The sequence below is a fragment of the Mytilus californianus genome, unplaced genomic scaffold (genome assembly GCF_021869535.1).
Source record: "Mytilus californianus isolate M0D057914Y unplaced genomic scaffold, xbMytCali1.0.p SCAF_2, whole genome shotgun sequence".
NCBI classification, from domain to species: Eukaryota; Metazoa; Mollusca; class Bivalvia; order Mytilida; family Mytilidae; genus Mytilus; species Mytilus californianus.
This window is the reverse complement of record NW_026262668.1, coordinates 113,725,474-113,748,743: the sequence shown is the minus strand read 5'-3', so window position 1 is coordinate 113,748,743 and position 23,270 is coordinate 113,725,474. Positions and strand designations below refer to the sequence as shown.

General features: G+C 31.4%; 1 protein-coding gene across 1 annotated transcript in view; it reads right to left on the bottom strand.

The window, feature by feature from the left end:
• Positions 1-684: 684 nt before the first annotated feature.
• Positions 685-23,270, bottom strand: part of LOC127727766 (uncharacterized) — a 65,066-nt gene continuing 42,480 nt past the window's right edge. The window contains exons 14-38 of the mRNA XM_052234883.1: positions 22,613-22,763; positions 21,642-21,701; positions 20,517-20,779; positions 17,547-17,694; positions 15,859-15,894; positions 15,127-15,389; positions 13,692-13,836; positions 12,852-12,908; positions 12,131-12,308; positions 10,351-10,400; positions 8,667-8,831; positions 8,302-8,451; positions 7,601-7,847; positions 7,398-7,444; positions 6,804-6,879; positions 6,362-6,526; positions 6,063-6,115; positions 4,904-5,071; positions 4,188-4,343; positions 3,484-3,642; positions 2,985-3,199; positions 2,274-2,378; positions 1,896-1,956; positions 1,270-1,575; positions 685-776 (exon numbers count right to left, since the gene is read on the bottom strand). Of these exons, the coding sequence (XP_052090843.1) occupies positions 727-776; positions 1,270-1,575; positions 1,896-1,956; positions 2,274-2,378; positions 2,985-3,199; positions 3,484-3,642; positions 4,188-4,343; positions 4,904-5,071; positions 6,063-6,115; positions 6,362-6,526; positions 6,804-6,879; positions 7,398-7,444; positions 7,601-7,847; positions 8,302-8,451; positions 8,667-8,831; positions 10,351-10,400; positions 12,131-12,308; positions 12,852-12,908; positions 13,692-13,836; positions 15,127-15,389; positions 15,859-15,894; positions 17,547-17,694; positions 20,517-20,779; positions 21,642-21,701; positions 22,613-22,763 (3,474 nt within the window). The 3' untranslated portion in view covers positions 685-726. The remainder of the gene's footprint in view (positions 777-1,269; positions 1,576-1,895; positions 1,957-2,273; positions 2,379-2,984; positions 3,200-3,483; positions 3,643-4,187; positions 4,344-4,903; positions 5,072-6,062; positions 6,116-6,361; positions 6,527-6,803; positions 6,880-7,397; positions 7,445-7,600; positions 7,848-8,301; positions 8,452-8,666; positions 8,832-10,350; positions 10,401-12,130; positions 12,309-12,851; positions 12,909-13,691; positions 13,837-15,126; positions 15,390-15,858; positions 15,895-17,546; positions 17,695-20,516; positions 20,780-21,641; positions 21,702-22,612; positions 22,764-23,270) is intronic.

Here is a 23,270-nt window from a genome sequence, read left to right as displayed (position 1 = left end):
ATCCCGATTTCGATCAGTGGATATAAAACAATTAAAGATCCACCTGTTTTTATTTCGTTGGGGAATAAACTGCAATGAAAGAGTAACCAAAAAGGTCAACACACGATCAGCAATGATAGACAGGGTTGAAACGATCTGCTTAGATCGATCGTGTATGGACATGTAAATGAATTCAACAAAGTTGTTAACTCCAAAGTTAGGGCTTTATACAAACATTTGATATAAACTTATATATTTTTGTTAATTGAAGACAATTTTTGCTATTATGATAAATTAAGTTAGAGCTTTGAAGATAATAATTTCTGGTAAAAATGGACAAATGAATGAAACAGTCGGAATCGCTCAACGGAGTGAGATCTAGATTGTCTACCAGCTTAAACATCTCTGGTCATGTCATGCATTACCAGTCATTCGCTTCAAGAGTCATAGCAAGTAACAAATGTTACGACTAATACGAACAATTCATTCTCGGGAGCTTTATATGCTTGCAAAAGCAAACAACTTAATATACGTTTATGTCGATGTCGAAACTTTGAAGAAGGAATTATGTGATGGTATTTGTAGACGTATTTTATCAAAATGCATATAATATGGTTATAATAAATAATTCACATGTTTATAGTGCTACTGAATGTTCAGTTTAATTTGGCTTTTCATCAATTAATAATAGACATTTTTCACATTTTATATTTTGAAAATTTAATCAATTATACATTTTCTACAATTCTATCGTTTTCCAAAACTACTGGTAGCATCTACTTGGTTCTTCATAGACTCTGAAAAAAATAATGTATGCGTAGTAAATTAAAGGTAAACAATATACTTTATAAATTAGGCACATTTTATTTAACTATCTAATTAATACTCATATTTTTAGAATATGTCAAGAACAAGGAAATCAATATAATACGTTTAAAAAATTCTTTTTATAAAACTTTTTTCATATCTAGTTCCTAATCTATTTTGTAAGTGCTTGACTATTGAATCAGATTTAAATTACACTGTAACTATCATTTGGTTTAATTTTGTGATTCCATTTTTCTTGGGCTATTCTTTTGTTATCCATTTTGATTATGCTAATGTTTCAACGTATTTGTATATCTCTTGCTTCCAAATGCTTAGTTTGGAACATGCCTGATGAAGATAAGTTCAGTAAGTCGAAATTTATTAAGTGTTATTTTAATTATCAGTTGAACCTTTCTTGTTGTTTAAGACAGTTTACTCTTATGATTTTCTAAATTAACAATTAAAAATTACAAAATATCTTACCAGTTGTCATACATGAATCACATTTACAGGCAACAATCACAGGCACACGGGCTTTGTAAAGTCTCTTTTGACCAGGTAAACCACATCGTATATCTACTGTCTGCATACCACGCACAGTGCCCTGGCAACATTTACAGGTCTGTATACAACCCATGTTATCATACTCCATTCCGTCATCCATCATAAACACAGGTATGCTGCTACTATTACCACAGCTTCCTGAGCAGAATGTTACATTGATTTCGTCAACCGTTTCACAGTCACCACGTTTTACAACTCTCTTTTCTGTCTTTAGCGAACACGTTGCTGTGTAAATTGAAAAGGAAGAAAATATTAATGACCACTTTCATAATATTTGTTAATCCTGGTATATATGATGAATTTATTTGTAACCTTGTCATAAATGCGCACGTAACTATAATTTCTATAAATTATTGTTGACTCGACTTACAATGTTTGCATCTCAAAATTAAAACATAGATACAGAAATTGGACGCTAGTTAAAAGTTACAAGAGCAAATGTACAAAATATGCAAGGGCAATTAAAATCATCGTACACAATTAATGTTCTAGCAGTGATAGAATGAGAAATATAAAGTAAAATGCATTGTGTAATTCAAACCTACTTTCTTCTGGGATACATCTAGGACAGCACGGATCAGTTTTTGGGTAGGACAACACTTCTCCCTAAAATATTCAAATAAGCAATTCATTCTCCTGATTCCATCAGTTTGAGCATTTACGATTTGTATTTATGATAGAACTACATTATTATTTTTTTTTAACTTTTTTGTTTCGAGCGTCACTGATGAGTCTTTTGTAGACGAAACGCGCGTCTGGCGTACAAAATTTTAATCCTGGTATCTTTGATGAGTTTATTTACATATTGCCAATTAATATTATAAATGGATTTTAAAACAGGAAAATACACCCACGCAATGTTCATTTTACAAAGGACTAAATAACAATAATAAACATAAAAAATACTGCAATAATGTACGTACCTCTTTACATTCGGGAAATTCACATCTCCTGTTACAGACAATATCTCCACCAACACACTGACATACCTCACAAGCCACATTGGGATTTTTGAAAATCTTTCCTGGCTGAAAGAAAAAGAAATAAAAAATATCAGCATACCCCTAAAATACCACAATTTTATAAGGCTCTTGATTAAAATCGAGGGTAAGTTTGATAGGCTTAATAAATTTACCATGAATAGTCCAAAGCTCTAGTCTCGACAATTACTGACCATAAAACATCTAGTGGACCTCAGTCCTCTTCCTAATCTGCTTTATTTATTCACAAAAAAGGGTAGTATGAATAAATTCAGAAGTTGGTTTACGCCAACGAGACAATAACACAAAAACAACAATAACATAATGAACATTCGTATTATCACAATGCAAACGACTACATATTACATAATTGTAAAGTAAGTTATATATACTTTCCAGACATTACCAATTTAATGCACCTATTAGGCAGCAACAAAGTTATTTTCGGTACTTTCAATTCATCCGTAAAAACAACGCCTTCCGCAAAATTCGAATTTTAGTGCAAGTGTATACAAAATGCATTTGAAAACAACAGCAATTTCTATCTTTTGCACTATGTTATAATTTCAGAAATCTTATTTTTGCAATTAGATTCCTAGTTATATCATATGATACTTCATTAACTCACTTTTCTATTCTAAAAAGTACACGTACCTCTATTGGTTCATCTGGACTATCAGGATGATAACAAACTGAGCAGTTGTCATTGGTAACGCAAATGCCATTTTTGTCTTCAAAGTACCCTTCTTCACAAACACACCCAGGGTTAAGTTCTTCACAATCTTCTACTGGGATATTTGTGAATCTGTTTAAGCATGTCGTTTCACAGTGAGAATGATTACTCCATTTCTGATGATCTTTATCACATGCTGAAGTGAAATACCAAGAATATAAATATCATAAATCTATCGCTTTCCCAATTCCGTATTTTGTTTGAATCTTTAAGTTTATCATTCGCAATTAACTAAGCCAATGGATCTGAATTAACATCCGCTCTTTGAATCTCAATGCAAAAAGGTAATATACAGTGTACAACGTTCAAACAAACATCCATCATATCAACATATGAGTACCATATTATAGATAACATTAATAATTGTAACAGGAGATCTAGGATTTTAAGATAAAGTTCCGAGACTTAATTCATAATTACCACAATCTGCAAGATAACAGTCTCTCTCTTCGACCTGTGAATGTTCACATTCTACATAACTACTTGGTTGAATTAGATCTCTCTTTCTTTGTGAAAGACCAATACCACACTCTGTATTACAATCAGTCCAGTCACTCCATTCGCTATATCGACAACCACCTATAAAAAAATAATACATTTCCTTTTATAAATTAAACTTTATAGCATTACAAAGTATAAAAAAATGTATTTATGATCACAATAAACATGATAAATATTGATTGTCTTACCAATCGTTCAAAAGTTTACAGTCGGATCAGATTAGGTGTTTTTCTTCATTTTCAAAGTATCTGCACCAAGTGAGGACTATGTAGGCCAATCATTAATTGTTCCAATTATAATGGTCTAAGCCACTCCTATGTGACAAGTTTTAAGCCTGTTGATGCCGCAGTTCTACCTCCGTTTGGAGTTCCTGCAGTCTCCACTATTCTTTCTCTCGGTTGAAATATTCCAATTTCTTCCCGAGTTTTAAACACCTTTTAACATTTGAAACAACAGTTCCCTCTTTTTATATAGAAACAAAATGATTGAAAGGACATAATAATTTTTAACATACCAAGGAAATTACTCCATTTGTCATTCCTATTTCATTCATTTTATGTAAAATTATATATCTTTTCTATTATAAATAAATGTTCTGTATCGGTATCACAAGTTTTACTTACATTCCCCAAGATTACAAGGTTGAATGTCTGTAATATTCACATAATCACACGAATTTTGTTCAGATGGATCTACAAAAAACCTTGTTCTAACTGATTCACCATCATCACAAGTGGCAGAACATTCACTCCAATCGGACCATTCAGAGATTTCGCAGCCTAAATAGAGAAAAATAAATACCAGGTCAAAACAATTATTTTTTACTGTTCCTTAATGTACAAAAAGTGGTAAAAGTATAGAAATGTTATAATCCTTTTCTCTATATTTAATCAGTTTTTCAAACTTTCAGTTTGTATTAGTTGAACTAGGAGGTAATAATTCATTGTTGAGTGCTGTATCGAAGCTTATCTTTTATTTTACTACAAAATGCAATTATAACTTCTAACGCTGCGTCTGTTTTGTGAAATACAAATGTATTGTAAACAACTACAAATTCATATTTAAATTTATACAACAATTCATTGTTGGTCATAAAACAATTATCATAGTTGCTTAAATCCACGTCGTTTGAACTTTGCTGAATAGTTGTCTCATTGGTAATCTTACCACATCTCCTTATTTTATATCATGCATTTTTGGCACCCGGGATTACAATTGGTACAAAAAACATTTCAAATAATTTTTTTTTTACAGTCGCATTGTTTTATTGTATCCATACATTGCTTAAAAAGATCATTATTGCTGTTTCATTAGTCGCTTTAAAGTCAAACATATTTACATGGAAGTTCTGCATTACAGTCTTCAACTTCTTCATTTCTTCCTTCACATTCAATTCCATCACACAGTGGTAATGGATCATTGCAGAGCCTAGTTCTAGATCGCACACCTCCATCGCATGAACTGCTACAAGATGACCATTCCGCCCATTCTGACCATGATCCGTTGACTTAATTGAAAAACACACATTTATTTAAGATCCGTTTTGTTTAATATTAAATTATTGTCTGATAAAGATACCAATTCTCATTTATGTTTAGTTTTCTTTTTTTATCAGTATACTTTTAATACGTTTATAAAACTCTTTATTGATTTAAGTGATTAAGATATTATTTTGTAAATGATGTTTTATCGAAATATTTGTATCTGTTCTGATAATTATCCGATACTTTATCAACCAAAAAGAAATCACATGATAAGATCTTTTAATATTCGTTCCAAAATTGCTCATATGCGCGGATCCAAGGTTCGATGAAAGGGGAGCATAATTGTCTGTTATATTATTATAATATCATAAGTAAAGATATAAAAATATTCTGTAGTTGCTTCCATGTCGGATGACAGGGTGATTTTATCAGGAATAACTGATAAAATCAACCAGCTTACTATATAATTAAACAAGTTTAAAAAGGCCGAATTAAATGTTCAACTTTTACAATAATTCAAACCAAACACGGGCATTTAATTTATTTTAAAAGTATACCAACATTCAAGCATCCGACAAAAATGAAAAGTAACCCATGGACAAAAAAACAAATTCATAAAATAATTTTTTGGTGATGTGCTCTTAAAGAATAATCAGCACCCCTCATATGTTCAGTTCTCAAATACGGGGTGTCTTATTTTCAAGTTCTTGTAAATTTCCTTTGGATCTGAAATTTCAGCTAAACACTTCTACATGTATTGCGGATGACAACGTTGTTGGACATGTCTTTTCCAAGGATAGGATGCATTGATTTTAATTATTTCTTTCTAGTTAAGAAAGTTTTACATATGTTTGTTGTTTACTTTTATAAAGGATTATTTTTGCTTTTCTATGGAAAATTGTGTGATATAAAAAGTATTTTACAAGTTCAATTTCAACATCCTTCTAGCAAAATTGCAAAACGTATACATTAAAATATTATTAAGTAATGAAGAAGATAAGTGTTAAAATTTACCATTGGCAACAGGATCCGGAACACAGTACGAGTTATGAGTAGAATCACAGTAGCTACAATATATAATCATTTCGTTATTTGCACGATATTCAGAGATCCACATAGACCATAACACATTTAATGAAGAAAAAAAAAAACCACCAAAAAAGTGATTAACTTTGATATTTTTAAAATACATCTTGATCTTCGAAAACAACTGTCATGAGTTAAATGCTTGGATTGATTGTAACTGGTTATTTACGATATTATACAACAGTTAAGGTTGCGACACGTCTATATATTTTGACAGAGAAACATACCACTTTGTACATCCATTATCCCTGACATCAACTAGATCTCCAACACTGTATTCCTCGTCATTATATATACAATCTATGCATTCGTCAGGTAATGCTGTTGGTGGCTTACATTCTCGGCTTATTTTGTCCTCTCCACATGTTTCAGGGTCTCCCACCAACAATTCCCTATTCGGAATTGACGCATCAACAATTTATTAGAACGTGTTTATAAACGATATCAAAATCAAGCTTTAAGAAACGATTAAAACATTCAATTCATCAGACATAAAAGATTTGACGAATTTAATCTGTGTAATTCTTCCATTTTATCCTTTTGATAACAGTTTTTTTATTAAGTATTCCTTTCTTTCAAAGTATTTACTAAAGTATAAAATCTATGTAGGAACCATTTGTAATCATTTCTACATAAAATAACTCTTTAAAAAAGACAAAGTTTTGATACCTGTATTTATTCTGCACTCCATCTTTACAAGATTCACTGCATTCTCCCCAGTGTCCCCATTCAGTCCATGCGCAACCTATGATCAATATTAATACAGTGTTGTTAACAATTAACATCTCAACTCAGTTTTGCATTAATAAGTATAAACCGAAACCAAAGAGACTGACTGAAACCGTTTTCAAATGATTGTTTACTGTTTTCTTAAATAAAGTTCCTTTTATCATAAAAACCCTGCTTTCTGCTTATTTTACATTCATCTATCTAAAAAAAATGTTACCTCCATATTTTTATGGAGCATGATATTAAATAACGATAGACAATGTCTTAAATACACAGTATTTATTCAGTGAAACCGGCTGGATTGTTAAAGCCTGGCTTAATGTTTATTTTGTGATAAAAATATATAATGCTTTATTTCGGAAAAATGACTTTACCGTTTAAAATATTACTTTTAGGCAAAAACCAATTATGACCAAGAAAATTCTGAAATACGTTCGATGAAATCTGTCAGTTTAACTTCTCTACAATTCCCAATATTCAACGGCCAGCACCAAAAAAAGTAAATATGAATATTTAATTTATATTTAAACTTACAGTCAGTTTTAATACCGCATGTTAATGTTAATCCTTCTGTACAGATACTGCAAATAAAAATATTCATGTCATTATGTAGCCAAATTCTAATTTTTCTCGTATATTTCAAATGATACTAGTAGTAAAATTATTCCAGCAAATGCAGACAAAATATTAATAAAAAACAAAACAATAATAACTTGAAGAATGAAAAAGACACCTACCACTCCTCACATTCGGATTTCATATAACTTAGACCAGGATTTACGGCTGTTCCGTCTTCTTTGTAACATTTCTGACATTCATGGATAGGAATACAAATATTACTTTCTTCGTCAAGAACAAAACCCTCCATACATCCACAACTCGGTTGCATATCATCAGGAATAACACAACTTTCTGGATATTGAACTGTATAACAAGTCAGCTGACATGTTGGTTCTGTTATGAATACCAACGGATGTTCGCATACTAAAACAGTTATGAAATAAAGTTAGTTATGATATACACATAGAACTATAATAATATTCTAGTTGAAACCACAATATTTATTAATGTAATGAGCACATGGTTGACATTTCTGTTAGGTAAACGGCAGTGCTTCATCAAATCAATTCGATAAACCATCATGCAAATATTTCACCAAATACTATGCAGCCAACAGCGAAAAAACCTTAACAATCTGGATGTAAAAATAATGCATTACCAATACTTATACTTATTGATACCAATAACTTCCGTACAAACTAAACTTGAACTTTACTACATATAATGACATTCAAATTGTAGAATGTCTTTAATAAATTATGAATATTACTCCTATATGCTATTATCTTTTTACATGTAAATACCCTTAATATGATTCCAGATAAGATAGATACAATTGAAAGCCATAATATATTAATTCTCAGATTATTAGGTTTACCTGGAACTGTGCAGTTGTTTACACATGGCTCATTTTCCAAGGATGGACTGTCAGGACAGTGTCGTTCTCTGGATCGTACACCTTCAGTGCAAGCTTCAGTAGAGCTGCATTCATTCCATTCACTCCACTGCTCACACATTGGCATCGTTGCTGTGAAAAATATTTGATGAAGATATATTTAAATTCTATCAATAACACTTACTATTTTAACTAATCAAATGTTTCGGTAGAATTTGTTCAATGGATTTGCAGAACTCAGTACATTTTATTATGCTCTCATACATATATGAGAAAAAACTAAAACAAAAGCATTGCTATGTCTTGTGTGTAATATACCGGTACAATCTTCAAATTAATAATCTTACTTGGGGTAACGCATGGTTCTATATTACAGTCTTCCATTTCTTTTAGGTCATCAGCACAGATATTAGGATTGGTAATTGTAAGTTTAATCCGTTCTCTTGTTCTAGCTCCAACATCACATTCTCTTGAACAAGGAGTCCATTCACTCCACTGTGTATATTTGCATTCTAAAATATAATAAATATTATTCCTAAATAGATTCGGTTGGGTTGGTAGTCGTATATTTAAAAAGTATTGGGAACAGCTTTCAACTAGGCAATCAAAACTTGTAAGTCAAGGTTAAGAAGACAGTTCCAAGGACAAAAAGAAAAAATAACGAAAAGACAAACAACACTCCTAAACATTAAACAACAAATTAAGAATAGACGAATACATAACCCCAACAAAAACCTAGTGTGCCCTCAAGTGCTCCGATTAGTGAGCTCGTTGTCATACTCCAATTAAAGCCGTTGATAAAATATCCAGTGCAAAGCAAGAATGAAAGTTAGTCGAGGTCACAAAATTTTAGCATTTACAATTTCAGCGGTCACTCATTGTTGTTTCCTTTCAAAAATTTTCAGAAAGAGAGAGATCGCAAACAAGCCTAGCATACTATTGCGGAGTTCTCCAAAAGTTGTGGTCCAAAGGTTTTGACCATCAAAATTTTGCAAAGGACCAACACAATTTTGGTATTATAGAAATAATAATGAGGACCACCAGATTTTCGCGAAGGACCACCAGGGAAAAAAGATTTCAAGAGCTCTGCTATTGAGTTCTCTCTTTTTCCTAATCACAAATTATTTGGATACCTATGAGTGCATGCTTATATGACAAATTGTATAAAAACGTGTCTATTCTTTAAGGCTGTATGTTGACCTCTGGGTGTCTTTTTGTTTCTAATGTAGTTGCTTTTCTGTCTCATTTGCAACTTTTTATCCAATTGTATATTTTGATGAATCTGTATTTCTAAATGTTTGAATCAATGTTCTGTCTTTACCATTCAAATAAATATAAAATTAGAACACTTTCTAGCATCACAGACGTTATGGGCATAGATCTCCCATTTTGTTGTGTTTACTGAGATTTTTATTTAAAATTCCTTTATTTTTAAACTCTTTGGTCTTATTTTATTTGGTCTTGTTCATAGACATAAAATCTGAAAACAATCTTGTATATCCATACTGCCCTCTAAGGCAGCACGTTTAAAATTCAATTTTGTAAGATTGTATTGCTAGACCACATCAAATAAGGATAATGAGTTGAAATTTCAAGAATGTTTCATTAGAAATCATACGTACATACAAGATTGGTTCATGTCACAGACACTTATGACTAGTATTACAAGATGAGGCGGAGAAAAGATAATGTATGGATCAATAAACTATCAGCATGGGAGACGGTTTATTTGGTCTGACCAAATTGGTAGGGAAAATTACAGATGAAAAAAAGAATTAAACAGTGCTTCAAACGTCTTTATTAACTTGTAATATTAACAACTGGAAGTTGCACAAATATATCACAAGTTATTTGATGCTTATACTTTGCCTACAATTAATACCTAGAATAAAACTAACGTATACGTCATTAAAATCAAAAACAAGCTTGAAGTAAACTGGTTTGATTTGAAACAGTCAGAAGAAATTCCTGTTATACCATAGGTCGTTCTGTTTGTATAATAGCTATGGGTGTTCATGTATCTTAACATACCTTCACATTGTCCTATATCACATCTGATGTTACCATCCATAGCACACGTACTAAAAATAAAAATTCAGAAACTCAACCGAATGTTACTATTTTATTCCTATTTCATTACCGAATTTCTATTTCAATATAGCCCGCAACATTTATTTTTAACTCTATGTCCAATGTCTATTTATCCGTCGTTTAAGATAAGTGTTTTCCAAATATTTCATAAAATGGTTTTAGAAATGGCAGTACAATACCTTTTTGACTTTCAAACTGAATTACAAAGACCCGAGAATCATCAATTATTGTCCTTACAAAAATTCGAAATTTAAGTAGATCAAAAAGAATTATATACCTTATTTTTTCATATTTTCTCAAGAAATTAAAGCATTTTGGGAATGAATATAAAAGTTGCTAGAATTTTCTTATATCTAGTAATTTATGCCTGTTTAATTTTAAGAAACATTATCACAAAAAAAAGTAATTCAAAGCTGTGTCAAAACATCTATTCATTGATCTGTGTTATGATATTTATTTTCTTTTAATGCAAGGAGGGGGAAAGAAAACATGGGTTATTTTTTTTACTTGAATTATAGACAAGCATGCCTCTCGAAATTAAAAGGTCTGCTTTATCTTTTGCTCGATATTGACACAGATTTACGACTTCAAGCTAGAATCTATGACACAAATGATGATTTCAACTTCCAAATTGTCAACCTTCCTTTCATAGCGGTAACATACCCTTTGTCCAATTGTATGGCGTTGACATATATCAAATGATACGTTATGCTCGTCGTGCATGGTCACGCTGGATGTACTTGTAAGGTTTAGGAATTTTTGTCAAATGTTCGGACTCCTCGGTTTTTTTTCCTACGATACAGGGTCAAATATTTTGCCCCATAACACCCATTTTTCTTTTGATACTAGACTTCAATAGCTCATAAAAGGTCCTTTACCAAAATTTAAGCATATTCTAGATTTCTTTTCTTTCGATTCGAGACCTAAATAATATCAATGCAAATATAAGGTAAAAGTCCGAGTCAGCCTTTTCCCGCCACTTTTTAAAAATTGAATATCTCGAAAAGGAGCTCCATAACCTATCAATATTTTAAGCTTATTTTGTTCCTTAACTAATACTCTTCTGACTTATATTATTACTTTTAAATTCTAGATTTTTTTTTTAATTTCACCCAAGTACATCCTTAATTAAAAAAAAACTGCTTTCACAGAGTTACGAGGTAGAATGATAGAGTTTTATGGTCACAATCCCGGATTGTTTGACTGATACGATGTGTATGTCCCTCAACCTGCGTCCAGTTTTCTCAGTCTTAGATATTTATATACAAGCTAAGTATAGTCGACTGATCTGTAATTTAACTAATTGTGTCCTGTTCCCTATTGTAACATTTTGACTGAGTGTGGATTCACATAACGGGCGATGGTTGCCATGCAAAGCAGGAATTGCCTATCCTGTCAACGCAACTGGTCTCACTCATTGTGGAGTTCCCTCATTTTTTGTTTGTTACCTTGACTTTTATCCTCTTAATCAATTTATGAGATTTAAACTTCGGAAAACCACTGTTGCCTAGATTAACAAGAAAGCATTTGTTTCGTGGCGATATAACAATGTCACGAATAAACCAATTTTCCTAAATCGTAGTTGAATGTATACTACACCAAAACAGAAATATAATATATTTACCGCGTTCCTTTTCCTGACAGGAGACGAAATAATGAGATTTTAAGTTTTAATTTCTAATCTCCCAAACAAATAAGAAATCTTTAAAAATACACTAACCAGTTACTACATCCAATGAAAACGACAACTCCTTCCTCTATCACCGAATCTATCTGAATAATTTCACTATTGCTTGAAAGACCCTCAATTCCATCTTTTTCAACAAAACCAACTATATCTATCTGCTCATATCCAAAATTGTCTTTAAATGCTTCTTGTGTGAATTGGCAATATATTGCTGTAACAAAATGAATAAAAAATGAAAACAACACGTTATAAATTCCATGCGTCCGATGTCTTTAATACGGAATAAGTTCAATATTTGTTGAAGAATTCATTACTTATTATAGAAAAGAAGTATTGATCTTTTACAGCTGTGGGAAATAAGGAAGTTATATGACCTTGATAAAAAAAAGATAACAAAAGTTGATATTGTTTATATTTACGTCTTGATTTACCATTATTATTATGTATGCAAATTTTATTGGCATTATTGGGTGTTTTTTTAGTTACAAGATTGAAGTTAGTAAAATGGCGAATGTAAATAAACTTTATTGTTTTCACTACAATGAAATATTGTGCATCTTAATTATATCTTGTTGAATAATTCAATATTTTGTGTGGCTGTCAACCTAAATATCAAGAACATATTGCAAAAATGTTTGGCAAGTTGGTTATTTCATGCTAAAACCAATAACTAACAGTAAGCATCAGTTACTGGGTCAAGTGATGTAGCTACCTACATAATTGAATCAAAGAGAAAACAGGTTTTCAGTTTTACCTGTTGTTGATTGCAGAGTTGTAGTTCCTGTTGTTGGGCTTATGGCTGTTGTTAACTCTGAAAAAAGATAACACACAATTATACTGAAATGGTAATGAATACTTTTAAGCAATTCTAATATCTTACAAAATATTAGATCAACAAACTCATACCTTTGAAAACAATAGGTTAATAATTACTTTTATAATAGATTAAAAACTTAAATGTCCTATTTTGAAATTCCTAAGTCACACTGGTAGAGTGCAGAATGTTGTCGTACGGACTTGAAAATACTTGTGGTATAAAGGCTAGAACTTAAATAATACTTGGGAAGATAATATGAAGTCCACACATCTTTCAAACAACCGAATATTTACAAAAACAACGAATGAATAAAAATAATGCAAAAATTGAAGAGGGAATATTGCACGTCCTTTAATATTTTCTTTTTTTATCGGGTAAATAACAATGCGACCAGGTGAGGGAGAAGAGATGCTTCGCAATATACAACCAATGGTATTATTTTGAAAACAAATTGTATTATTGACATTTATGATTAAATTCTACCTGTCGATGATGATCGAATCTTGAACTTTTGAAAATTATGAAAGATGATATGCCTAAAAGAAGCACAGCAATATGCATCTTAAATTATGTTTTAGATGAGAAATAATTAGAAGATGGAAGAGCCAGTTTCCAAACATCCAGCTGCGACTAACAAGCAAGGAGATGTGACACAGAAAAATACATTTTAGCAGTATTCGTTTGCACAATTATCTATTATCACACCTAATAATTGTTGTTCTGATTCATGTCTGTGGGTTGTACCCCTAACATGTACTGCTATAATGTTTTCTATACCTGTTGGATGAATACAGGCCACCACTTTTACATCAGAGACAATTGGTTGTTCTCCTGACGAAGACAGTGATATCACAATTTCAGTACCAATAACACCATCAAACATCAATACAACAGTTTCAGGTGATGTTGATTCGGGTTCTTTCTACAATACGAAATTAATATACTTAACAAATATTTATGGATTGCTTTTATCCAAAGATTTATCAACTTTAATAACCGATTGCTACTCTTTCCCGAATAGTTGTCCGTGGATATCATTTGATACTAATGATTTTCTACCCCGGGAATAGATTACCGTAGCTGTATATGACAAATCTTTCGGAATTTTGGGTCCTCTATGCTCTTTGATTTCGTACTATTTTTTAACTTTTTGACTCTTTTGATTCGAGCGTCACTGATAAGTCTTTTGTAGACGAAACGCGCGAGTTTATTGACATTGTCTCTTTTACAATTATTTCACAAATAAATTGTTTCAGATCAGATCAGATAAGGCATATCTTGATGAACAAGAACATTTGCAGATACTAAATAAAAGTATTTAACCGTAATGTACGTTAAAGAGTTCATCATATATTATATGTTCACACAACAATATAAAAACGTTCTACTTTTCTACCCTCTACACCATTTTTTTTATCAAATTGAAAAAATTGCATTACTTTCTTCAATATGATTTGTAAATTCGGGAATAAGGAGCTGTTTCGATAGAAAAAAAGGATTTTAATGACAAATACACTGTATAAGAAAATTTCCCATAATTCAGAAAAGCGCTTCGGACGCCCCCAACTAGTAAAGTTCAGTTTCTATTTTCTAGCACTTATAACTTATAAAGTACCTTTCTTAACGTCTCCGGTATCAAATTTAGAAATTTTGACGAAACTAAGGTTCAAATTCACTCATCCAAAGTTGACTTTAAATAGATTTGATTCTTTTTTTTGGTAAGAATTTGCTCCCAAAGCTCCTTAAGTATTCAAAATGTTTTACATTCTATGCTTTCAAATGTTTTGATTTGAGCGTTCCTGGTGATGGTTGTTCAGTCACTCCAAATAAGTTAATTGTTATTTCATTTTCCAAAATACTGGACTATTTTATCAGCAATGTTATATTGAAGATTTCCTAAAAATATTAAATTTACTTTATAAGTTTTATGTTCGTGTTAATAATTATACTAAATAGATACACTATAACCAGGCTATGAGTACCACATGGCCTTACTTATTTATTACAGAGTTGGGAATATTCATGTATTTGACACTTGTAACTGATGTATAGAAGGCAATGCTATCTCTGTTGAAACAACAGATCTTACACTATATTTGAAGTTCTTACGATTACAGTATAGTTAGTTTCCTTTTTATTGCTTTTGAGTAGTGTTATGAGATATTAAGTGAACACTTGAACTACATAAATGTTTTGCAATTATGAGACTTACTGTAACTGACTTTACAAATTCTTTTTCTACATTATTTAGAACAGCTTCAATCTTTTGAACATTAGCTACATTCATAACAACTTGATACACCATGGGGCTATCATTACTATCGCTCAATTCCAATGTAATTTCAGGTTTATTTTTTTTGGCCACCCATCCTGAGGTTTTAAATATGTCCTCTGAATTAAACCCAAGTGCAGAGTCTTCAGTAATGACTGTCAACAAGTCGGGAGATACATCGTCCATAGTAGTTTTCATACATTCTGTAACAAAGGCAATTCAATTAATAATGTGCTATGCACCAAATTTAAAAAGATCAAACTCATATATATGCTAACTTTGAATTCATTACTTTGATAAAAACTGAAAATAAGATATCCAATTTGTAGATATGTACTGACGAATACTAGTGTTCTGACATACAATTATCACAGACTACTATTTATTTGCATTTCAGTACTATAAAGGATTTTTTACGCTCACCTTGTATTTGGGTGTTTCTCAGTTGGATACTGTATTATTCAAATCAAATGATAAACGTGTGATAACCTGGGTTTCTGGAATGTTTAGAAATGTTGTAAATTGCCCGAACTGAGGAAAAATTTTGTATTGATCACATATAAAAGATGACGGTATTGGTTTAAGTACTTGTGTAACTATCAATTAATCAGTAATAATATTTCCGTGTTATGCTTTTCATTAAATTGAAGAAAAAACTAATGCAGTGTATACCTGTTGTTGTTGTTAGTACTGGTGTTGTGGTTGTTTCTGGAATAAATGGATATAGCATTAGAAATGTGGTTAAACATTTCATTCGAAGGTAAAATAAAATCATAGTATCTATTAATATTTGTCAGCCATAGCGCTTAAATGTATCACATTTTTAAAACAAATCATATTTCAGTGGCGTATTATAGAATTAGCATACATTAAGAATAAATTCATGGTCAGTATTACGTTATTTGTTATGTACAGAAATCATGCCGCCTTTTTTGTTAGCAAGTGCTCATTGTTTTGGTATGTTATTTGGGTCAAGGAAATATACAGATTTTTCCGGAAACTTGTTTGTTTTATATAACCTGATATCAATTGGTTTTTCGTCATGTTTTGGTCCTCATTTAGGAATTTATGAAATAGCAATATACTGATTTTGTGTTCGACAGTTTACTACAATAAGTTTCAAAAATGCAATTTTGTCTTACATTTGTATTTGTATTTGTTCTTTTTGGGGACATAAATGAAGTCACGAAACACAGATATTTCCCCCAAACACGTGCAAATCTATTAAAAGCATTTCATGGATTTTAGAATATGCAAAATTTGTTACATAATTGATCCCGGCTAAAACCTTGAACGTTTGATCAAGTATTACTTCCCACTGTAAGTTGGAAACATAATAGCTCACAGTACAAATACATTTGACTGCCATTGTTAATTATCCGAAAAAGGAATATTATATATGTTTTGGTTACACGGGGGTAAAATAATTGACAAATCATATTCTTTACTTCACTTCAAAGAACATTACAGTGTTTAAGATTAGAATGAATTGTTTATATTAAGATCAAACTCAGCAGAATTTTTATAGCTTAAACCAAAAATTATAAACGAAGATACAATTAAGCAATCTAAATAAATGGTAAAAAAAACAGATAACGCAGGAGCCTATAACGCAAACAGGATCATCGGACACATGTTTTAAAATATATACTCTTAGGATGATTTTGCTAAGTTTCGTTTCAATTGGCTCTGTAGTTTCGGAGGAAAGATTTGTGTAAAAGTTAACCTACGACAATACTAGATTCTGGTCTATGGGCCAGGTTAACTAAAAAAGGCAAAAAGAAAATCAACAATTAAAAAAACACTACACTGAAAAGTAGGATTTGAGTAACACGAACTTCAGCAAATCAAGGGAAGAACTTACGTACCCAGAAAGGGAAATCAGAGACAGATTGATTAAGTGGCATCACTCGTTTTTAAAAAGACATATAAAAAGTGCGTTGTCAAATTGTACATATAGTCAAGTCATAAAAAGTTTCAAAACGTGCGCGAAATAGTTATGACACCTGATTGATTAAAGAAAAAATAAACGAAAACAAGAAAGTTGAAAAAAAAATGTAATCCGCTGTCATCACTGAAAAGTTCATGTATACTTGAAATAGTTCAAGAGCAAGCAGATATATGCAAAATCGTGAATTTAAACCTTAAAACGTAACAACGCTTCTATTTGGCAAAAAAGTGATACGGAAGAATTGGCGCAAGCCTGTTTAAGTACAAGAATGTAATGTTTACACAAGCATTTTAAACTATATTCTAAAACATATCCTATTCTCTGAGTTAAAAAAAACGTTGATAGTTTATTGTTACAAGTTTTCCATTTTTCTAATTAGTTTGCGTGATTAATAAAAAAAATTACTTACCTTTTCTACAGACTTTCACTTTCACATTTTTCACAACAGGCGTAACATAGTCTGACACAGGTGTTATAATCAGTTCAATCTTGTTACCCGGAACTTTGTCATTTTTAATAGTCGGTAAATTTACTTCTACTGGTTCATCTGGTTGTACCTGTTTAAAAATGAAAACATTCAAAAACTGGAATGAGACACTATGACATATTTTGCAAATAAAGCATTGTCCATAGAATAAAGTCATTAAAGTCTACATTACCCAATAGTTGTAATCTTACTTTTATTAGATTTGGATGATTAAAAATACAGAGGATATTACTGCTAGTCTGATTTTTTTCAAACCCGTTCTATGTTCACTACGTAATCAATTTGCACAGAAATTGACTGACCAAACCCAAAAACAATATCAAACCTTACAGAGACAACTAAAACTTGAGCAGCACGAACCCAACAAAAATGCGGGGGTTAACTCAGGTATTCCGAAAGGATCAGCAGTGCTTGCTCCACACGTGTTATCAACCACGTTACTCGTGTAAATGAATAAAAATAACTCTTAATTAGTTGCATGCGTCCAAATCGCTTTTAAGCCTTTACCTTCATCCAGAACGTTCAACCCTGAAGATTTGAAAGAGATTTTCATAAATGTAGGAATGTAAGATTACTCTTGTTAAGATACATGATCCAATGGTTATGTATCTTACAATAGTGGAATGAAAAATATCTTTTGTCTTACTATAACGCATCAACGAAAACAAAAGTCATTGGTACATGTAAGTTCCTTTACCCTAAAACTCAAACATGAACGTTTGATAGGAATACAGGGTTTTAACGACGAAAGGTAAACAAGATTTTTGCAGTTCCTGCTCCAATAATGGCATCTGTCGTGTTACTCATTGCACGTAAAATACTGTGATAAATTAAGGCTACAATTGTTTACCGATGGTCAAATCTAGTAAATCGATAAAGAAGAGACATTGATAAGTCACATTTGGTAATGGCACAAGAAATAGAGGATTAGATTCTTGATATGACAAGCGGAACATATCCGTGGTCATCTCTGACAAAGATATTTCATAATGGTCAACCAAACCATGATGGCGTCCGTAAAACTTTCGAAGGGATAACTTCAAATTTACCATTTGGAACCCGTGTTACTCTAGTGTCCTTGTAAACAAAAGTCCTCTATCAAGAAAATCTAGATAGGGAAAGCAAGCCCTGGTAAATTATTTTGACTGAGAGATATATACTACATATATAGACGCTGCTGGAATATTTTTGCGCAGAAATCGAAAGTTCACAATGAAAACATTAAAATCCTTTTGTCTGATAAGTCAAGATATGAAGCAGACTTTTCATTTGGTTTTTACAGTTTGTTCTTTTACACCACTGTCCCATATATGGCTGCAAACAGGTTAACTCTGCTACACTATGTCTGTGCTTGTCCAAGTAGAGGACACTGTAATCCAGTGGTTGTCGATTTGTGCAGTATATCAAATTTCTCTTTCGCTAATTGTTTTGTAGATAAATAAGGTTTCGTTTGAATTGTTTTGTCATTTGGTCATGTAAGGGCCTTATATAAATTGCTATGTGGTAGGTATGACCTATACTATGTGTTGAAGGCCGTACGGTGATCTATAACTGCTAGTATTTACGTCATTTGGTCTCTGGTGGATAGTTGTCTCATTGGCAATCAAATTATAACTTCTTATTTTTATATTTACTCCATCTGTCGTATCCCATCATATTAGATTAGTTTGGAATAAATGTATATGGAGTCAACGTAGTGACAAAGTGTTGAACTATTCAGTGAGGTTATCATCTTTAAGTGAAGTTAAAGATTACTTTCAGCTTTTTATCATTTCTTTTAGCTGCTATATATACTCGAGGCAACAAAAGTTTACCGATATTCAAATCTCATAAATCCATCAAAAAGATGCAAATCAAGTTAACAAACAAATAACGATAGCACTTGAACTAACAATAATCAGGTGCGTCGAAAGAGCGAGTGTCTTCTGCTATTCACAGATTAGATATACCACCTATTATAATTTTGAATAATCATTTTCTCTCACAAATGCTTGTAAGAAAAGTGGCTTAAAATATTGAAATATTACAATCAGGTGGTTTTGAATAAAATAAAGATATATGCGATTTGTTAATCTGTAAGGTCCTTAAAAATATGTACTTATTACGACACCTACAAATATTTAGTTTCAATCTTCCATGCCTGATCATTTGTAGGTCCGAAAACCAAATGAAAATCGACCAAAATCTCTGTTTTTTAGTCAAGTCATATCGATCGCCTATTGTGTAACACTATATATGCTTTAATTGTGACACCAGGAATCACGAGCAACATCGATACTATGTACTATTCATACTATAAAAGAGAGGAGAAAGATACCAAAGGGACTTTCAAATTCATAAGTCGAAAATAAACTGACAACGCCAAAAGAAAAAGACCAAAAGACAAACAACAATACACAAAACCATATAGTTCACATTTCAGTCAGAAGCCAAAATATGTCCTGATCGCATCCATTGCCTATGGTAACATACCCTTGATTTTTTATTCTTCCAATAACTAGTACATTTTATTTCAGTTTTACACTGTTGACCTTCTTAAAAGGCAGAATATTAAATTTTTCCTAATATATCGAGTTTTGTTTTGTTTTTATTGTATGAAAACAAAAACTTTAACCAACTTCTGGATTTCCTAAATTGCAAGTATTGTGATTTAATAATGATTGCAACTTCTCCACAATGCTTTCCTTCTGTCATGTAAATAACAAACTATACATAAATACGAACATAGGCTTAAAATAATTAATAGGTTATAGTTTTTTCTGCAAACTTGAATAGAACATATGGAAACTAAATTTGGTGACAACAACTTTGGGAAGTTTAAGTATTTTGAAAATATCTCTATTCATTAGTTTTCATGGCTTATACAACCAGTTATTTTAATATATATCATACCTTGAACGGCTCATCAAAAACAACTACTTCGTCATTGTAGACAATGATTTGGATAGTGTCAACCTTTTCTGTTTCTACAATAACATCCATAATTGAATCCGGTTCCTTCCATGACAATACAACACTTGGAGTAGTATCATCAGTTGCTGGGGTCCATCCTTCAGGCTCCAGAACTTGATCTGCCTCACTTGGATTAGATGAAGTTATCACTTTTTCAACATCTAAGGTATCAGATACAGTATTCATCGGACACTCTTTGATTTCTATAAATATAAATATTACTTATACTACAATCAGTTGTATGAATATTAGTTATAGATAATCTCTTTCTTATTGTTTGCATTGAAATACCTCTGGGTAATAACATTTTCATGTAGCAATGTTTTGTGCATTTAAGTGATGTCATAGGGTGAAACAAGAGGAATTCACCAATCTGTCATTGTATGATGTCTTATCAATGAAGATGGACAATTAATGTATTTTAACAAAGGAGTAGCACACCAAGTGTCTCTAGTGAAGTTAAAACAGATACTGCTGACCATTTCGGGTCACCTGATTCACCTTTGGTTTTTGATGAAATTCGTGTTGCTCAATCGTTAGTTTCTATCAACAATTATATTGTACTGTCGTTTGTCAGTTCATTGTTTTACTTTTGTTGTTAGTCTTTTGATTGTTCCTCTATATATTTTCATCCTATTTTTTAAGGCTTGCAAAAAAATCTTGAATATATCTTGAATACATAATTCTGAAAACAAACTATTGCAAAAGAGTCATAAACCTATTATTATAATAAAACCACATAAAAAATACCAATTGTACTGTACCAGATGCGCATTTCGATGAATAATGTCTTTAAAGTGATGCTCGAGGTTAAAATATTTGAAAATCCAAAACAAAATGCAAACGTTGAAGATCTAATCAAACCAAACAGAACCTAAAGTAAAGTCTAATCCGGACAAGGAATCAGAATTTTGCAAGAGCAAGATATATTCCTTAAACTATAAAGGATTTCAAAATTTTATAACATCAAATTTCAATAAAACAATCTATGTATTTCCATGCCATTACAAGTCGTTATAAGATAATGGGACATCACTATAACTTATTGATAACACTTCTATTTACCTGTTGTTGTCGTTATCAATATTGTTGTTGCCGTAGATGGAGGCATGACTGTTGTAATCTCTGGAAAAGATATTTATTTTATATTTATTTAATTAAAAAAATTCCAAAACTAAATACATCAGCAGAATCACCGTATTTGAAAAGTAATGAATGTTTTTAAAAATGTACATACCATATCATTTTAATTGTAGCAAACAAATAAATGGCTACATTTCTTTACAAATCCGTTTCCTTGGATGATTAAAACATAGTAATGATTAATAAAATTTGTTGGAAAAAAACAAATATTGTTCCATGTAATTAGTACATCCACAATGGTAAATGATATAATCATAACGGGAATTGCATATTGGCCAGAAGGTTAAAGCTAATATGATCGAGGCCTCATATGGGACGTTAGAAGAATGTTTTTTCATGAGAGAGTATAAATGTGGCATGTGAAGCATTTTGATAGCCGTTCTGACTGTTTCTGTCTTTTATTTAAGCTTACATTACCTGAAAATGTTACTTGGATAACATTTGCAAATTTATTAATGTATTCCTTATGGTTTATATCAGAAGACGAAATTTTTCAAATATAGATGAAAAAAGTCGGCTTCTTATGACTGTTTATTGATTAAAAAAGGCAATAAGAAAGTTGAAAATTAACAATGTAATCCACTCTCAACACAGATAAATTGATGTATATGTAAAAGAGATCAAGAGCAAACACAATGGATTAACAATCGGGAATTTACTCATTAAGAGGCAAAAAATGCATTAATTGACATTAACAATATCAATCGTGTTTCTATTTTTGAAAGCAATAAGGAGGAATCGGGGCAAATTTGTTTGAGTACAAGAATGTCATTTTTACACAAGCATTTAAAAGTAAATGCACTGTTGCAAAATCTCTGAATAAAAAAAACATCTATGATAATTTATTGCTACAATATTGTTCATATTTTCTAGAGTTATAAAAAACCAATTACCTTTCCTACAGACTTTCACGTTCACATTTTTCACAACAGGCGTAACATAGTCTGACACAGGTGTTATAATAAGTTCAATCTTGTTACCCGGAACTTTGTCATTTTTAATAGTCGGTAAATTTACTTCTACTGTTTTGTCACCTGGTTGTACCTGTTAAAACAGAAAACATTTAATCACTGCTTATTAAACACTATGACTTATTTTGCAAATAAACCATTATCAATAGAATAAAGTTAATAAAGTCTTCATCCCCCTTTAGTTGAAATCCTATTGTCATTATTTGGACGACTCAAAGCACAGTGGATATTACTGCTAGTCTGATTTTTGTCAGAAGTGTCTCATATCACAGCATTATCATTTTGAATTGATTATTTAGAAAAATGAAAGAGGGGATACCAAAGGAACAATAAAATATCGACAGTAATTACAAAATCTACACAAAACTAAAACTGGAGCAAGACGAATTCCATCAAAACATGTGGTTAAATCAGGTCGATAGTAGTTTATCGATGTTCAAATATCGTAAATCGATTACCAAGAGACAAATCAAGGTACCAAACAAAATCTCAAGATAACTCAGCTACTGTAGAGAGGTCAGCAGTTTCTTCTCAAATAGTGACACTCGTCATGTTATTGAATTAAAATTACACTTTAAAA